This window comes from Galeopterus variegatus, unplaced genomic scaffold (assembly GCF_000696425.1).
Source record: "Galeopterus variegatus unplaced genomic scaffold, G_variegatus-3.0.2 Scaffold622, whole genome shotgun sequence".
NCBI lineage: Eukaryota > Metazoa > Chordata > Mammalia > Dermoptera > Cynocephalidae > Galeopterus > Galeopterus variegatus.
In genome coordinates this window covers 320,126-324,023 of record NW_007726733.1, presented here as the reverse complement: position 1 = coordinate 324,023, position 3,898 = coordinate 320,126, and the positions used below count along the sequence as shown (strand labels likewise).

Below are 3,898 nucleotides of genomic sequence, written 5' to 3'. Positions count from 1 at the left end.
GGAACGGTCCAAGGTCCGGGAGGGGCGTGGGTTTCTCAAGAGTCCCACGGAGGTGGAGATAGAATGTAGCCTGAGGTCCCCTACTTGGGGTCTGGAGGTGGAACCGCAGTTCCTGGAAATGGGAGAGGTAGAGGGGTTCGTCCTAGACTTGGGCGGGGACTGGATTCGGGTTGTGCCCCCTCTGCTCCAGCTAGGGCAGCGCCTCCTGCTGGCAGGGCAGGACCCCGGCGGCCAAGAGACCGGACCCTCGGCGGTTGCCGCCACCTGGAGGGCGTGTGCGGTCACCCGGCCAGAGAGCCCAGGGGGCGCTGCAGCCGGTCGGGAAGGAGCCGCCTCGCTTCGCCTAGCCCTTCGCCTTCGCGGGGCCGAGACCCGCGGCGCCAGTACCCGGGAGAGAGGGGTGACAATAGAGACTTCCCGGGCGCGGGGCGCATCCTGGCTGGGCTGTCTCCAAATGGATCCCGCTGCAGCCACAGGGTCTGGGCCTGGGAGGGGTGGATGGACTTGGTTGGCTTCCCGGGAACCCAGAGGGGGCGCCTTGACGCTTGGGCAAGGGAGCCGAACACGAGCGTTCTTCCTTTTCGGTGCTTTCCTCCGCCGAGGTGGGGGGTCGAAGCCGCCGCCGGGAGCCCGGCGCCTTGCTCTGTGGGCGCTGGAGGATGGGCGCGCGGCGCACGGGCAGAGGCCGGGAGGGAGCAGAGCCTTCCGCCCGAAGCTCAGGTGTGGGGCAGACTTCGAGCTGTTCCCACCCTTCTGCCTGCGGCTTGGGAGCTCCTAAGTCCCTACACTTTCGGGGGAGGGGGTTGGGGAAGCAGCGGAGGGAAGAGGAGGGAGAGGGCGAGGGATGGGGATGGAAGGACAGTGGGAGGCACCGCGATAAACAGAACAGGGATTGTAGCGAGCAGAAAAGGAAGTGGAGAGAGGCTGGGCTGAAAGGCAAAGGGAGAGCGAGAGAGGCTGACAGGGACGGCGAGAAAGGAAGGGAGAAGGAGGGAGGGAGGAGGAAAGGGGGAGGGAAACAGGAGAGGGAAGGCAGCAGGCGGCGGAGTCGGACGGGCGTGGGGCGAGGCCAGGCGTGCAGGAGCGAGCCAGTGTGCAGAGCGGCGCCGGGTCCTGCTCCCGCCTCGGAGCCCCTGGCCCGGGGGAGGGGGAGAGGCCGCTAGCCCGTTCTATGTCTTTTTCTGACTCCAGTGCAACCTTCCTGCTGAACGAGGTAACCGTAGGGGGCCCTCTCCCTAGCGGGAGGGAGGACAGCCCCACTCCAGGCTGGGAAGAGGGCCCGGGTTTGGGGGAGACTGCAGCGATGCGAAGAGAGGGAAACCAGAGGAGGTAGTCAAAGGGTGGAAGAGGCACCCGGTGGCGGGGGATGGGGCGAAGCAGCCAGAGGTGGCAGCTTCCAAGTATTGGGACTGGGATGGGAGGAGAGGACTGACTGGGAAGCCAGAAAAGAGGCTAGATTCAAAGGAGGGCTCTGCCTGGTGCCCCTCCCTGAGTTCCCTGGAGATAGCCTAGCAGCTGGGATGCTACGGGCTTCAGCCCGATCCAGATCTTAAAGACTGCTAGGGAGGAGGAGTCTTTAAGTCTCCCCAGAAGTCCTAGCTCCTGCCTCAGTTTCCCCATTCAAGGCTTACGGATTAGGATCTGCCCAGCTTTCTGATGCACTTAGAGGAGAAGCTATAATGTATTCTGGAAGCTCCCAATAAGTCCAACTCCCAAACCTGTTATTCAGGCTTTTCCTCCTATGTCCTGCTTTCATGACTTGGGTACTTGCCAGCTGCCAGTCTAACAACTATCTCCTAGAAAGAATTAGCAGGGAGTCCTCTCCCAGAATCCTTTCTTGTCCTCAGCTCTCTCCTCTTAGGCACAACTATAGAAAAGAGGATAGGGGACACATGGATACTGACAGGCTTGTTACAGGACAGGAAGTCACTAGGTTGGCACGAGACCTGGAGTAGGCAGGTGTGGGTGAGGTGAGAAATGAAAGGGGCATTGGGTAGTAACCCAGAGATATGGGGAGGAGGAAGGGAGGCTCTGGAAGCTCCTGCAAGACCCAGGGGATGGGCCAGGTATGAGGAACTTGGAACCCCTCTCCTGAGAATGGTTGGCATGGCAATTCATGCCTCAGGAGTAGGCTTAGACACCATTGTCCCAGATAGGGATGAAGACGACAAGGTGTATGAGGAAGGAGCGCTGCTGGTGGCAGAGCCATTGCTACCTACAGTCCACAGGACTCCCTGGAGATAGGGGGACTCCCAAAAGGAGAGGCCAGAAGAGTAGATTCAGGAACGGGGAGAAAAGCAGCTGCCTCAGCGCTGCTTTTTTCATTAGAACCACCTCCCAGAGAGCACCTTGAGGATCTTACTCTTTCACACCTCTCTGGCCCTCTGGAAGGACAGAAGGAATTGAAGTGACAGAATTTTAAAAAAAGAGGATACAAGGAATACTGAGGAACTGGGAGAGAGCACAAAAGTGAGAAGACAGTGTCTGGAAACTTCTAATACAGAAGAATCCAATAAATAATCAATTGTGGCACTGGACTCAGGAAAGGAACTATGAAAGCTGACTGCTTCCCCCAATAGTGATTGGTCCCCTCAGCCATAGGGGCTCCAACAGAATTGTTTGCCACGTGCAGTAGGAGGAAGATGCTGAGCAAGGCTTCACTGGACCTACCCTAGGGGTAGAAAGACTAAAGATGGTCTTAAGATGAGGCCCCTTCTCTCTTTTTCTTGCCAAGGGAATACAAACAAGTGACATAGGTGGGAAGCAGTTGGTTTGGGTGGTCTTCCTCTCTCTCCCATGCACAGTGCCTGCCTTCTACCACAGATCTCATCAAACCCTGTCAGAGTTTTGGTTTTCTGATTCCCTTCTAGCTCAGGAAGGTAAGGGGATTCGGAACTCACCCTCCTGGGTGTGAGAAACTGGGAATGGAAAAGGACTGAGCTCAGGGACAGGAGCATAGAAACTAGGAGGCCTTCAAGTATAACCCCAGTCTATCTCACATCCTCCTCTTTGGGTGCCCAGGTACGTGGTCAAAATTTAGAGTCATAATTTTGCTCAGGAGATGAAAAATGGAGGGAGCTCAATGGGTGGATCTTTGGGGAAGTTTCCTCAAGATAAGGGCTGCTGCTCGGTCTCATCTCAAATCTTGGTGCTTCTTTGAAGGAGACCGACTGCTGCAGAGTGGGTCAGGATACTGTCCACCTCGTGGCTGCCCCAGCCTTTTGCTACGGAGGGAATGTGGCCTTACACTAGTTGCCTTTTCCTCCTCCCAGTCCCAGTGTGGCCAGGATCCCACCTTCTGCCCCACACACAACTGTCCCTCTACCTCCACCCTCTGGTTTCCTTCCCCTTCCCTTTAGGCTCACCTGAAACAGCTCCTTCCTACCCCCACTTCCCACGGATGCCTTGGCAATGTCTGGCACAATCCTTGGCAGGGAAGTGAGGAGGGGAACCCCTTTCCTGGCCGGACTTGGGAAGAAATCTGCCCGCTCAACAGGTGTGGGGAGTCCTACCCAACCCACCGAAACTTTCCCCCTTCTCAAGGGTTGAGCAACACCTCGCTTTGCTGCAGCGTCCCAGCACTGAGGGGCCAAGCACCTGTTGGGGCAGGGGCTGCTTTCATGGCATCGGCCTGAGGTCGCCAAACCCATTCCTCCCCAGTACCTCTGCGGGGTTTGCTTTTGGAGGCTCCCGGGCCACAAGAGCCCAGACATACCGCTCTCTCACCTGGGACCCCTCCCCCGTCTGACGCCCGTCGTCCCCCGCCCCCCCATTTCCCGTCTTCCTCCTTCCTCCCTCCGCTTCTCTCCCTCCTTTCTGTCTCTCCTGCCTCCGTCACCTGCGCCTCTCCGCCGCTCGGCTCGCGTCTCCCTCCCGGTCCCCGCGCCCCCTCCCCGCC

At 58.4% G+C, this 3,898-nt stretch overlaps 1 protein-coding gene across 1 annotated transcript in view; it reads left to right on the top strand.

Moving 5' to 3' along the window:
- The first annotated feature begins 1,113 nt into the window (after nt 1-1,113).
- CACNB3 (calcium channel, voltage-dependent, beta 3 subunit) overlaps nt 1,114-3,898 on the top strand; it is a 12,328-nt gene continuing 9,543 nt past the window's right edge. Inside the window, exon 1 of the mRNA XM_008570683.1 lies at nt 1,114-1,213. Within this exon, the coding sequence (XP_008568905.1) occupies nt 1,172-1,213 (42 nt within the window). The 5' untranslated portion in view covers nt 1,114-1,171. The remainder of the gene's footprint in view (nt 1,214-3,898) is intronic.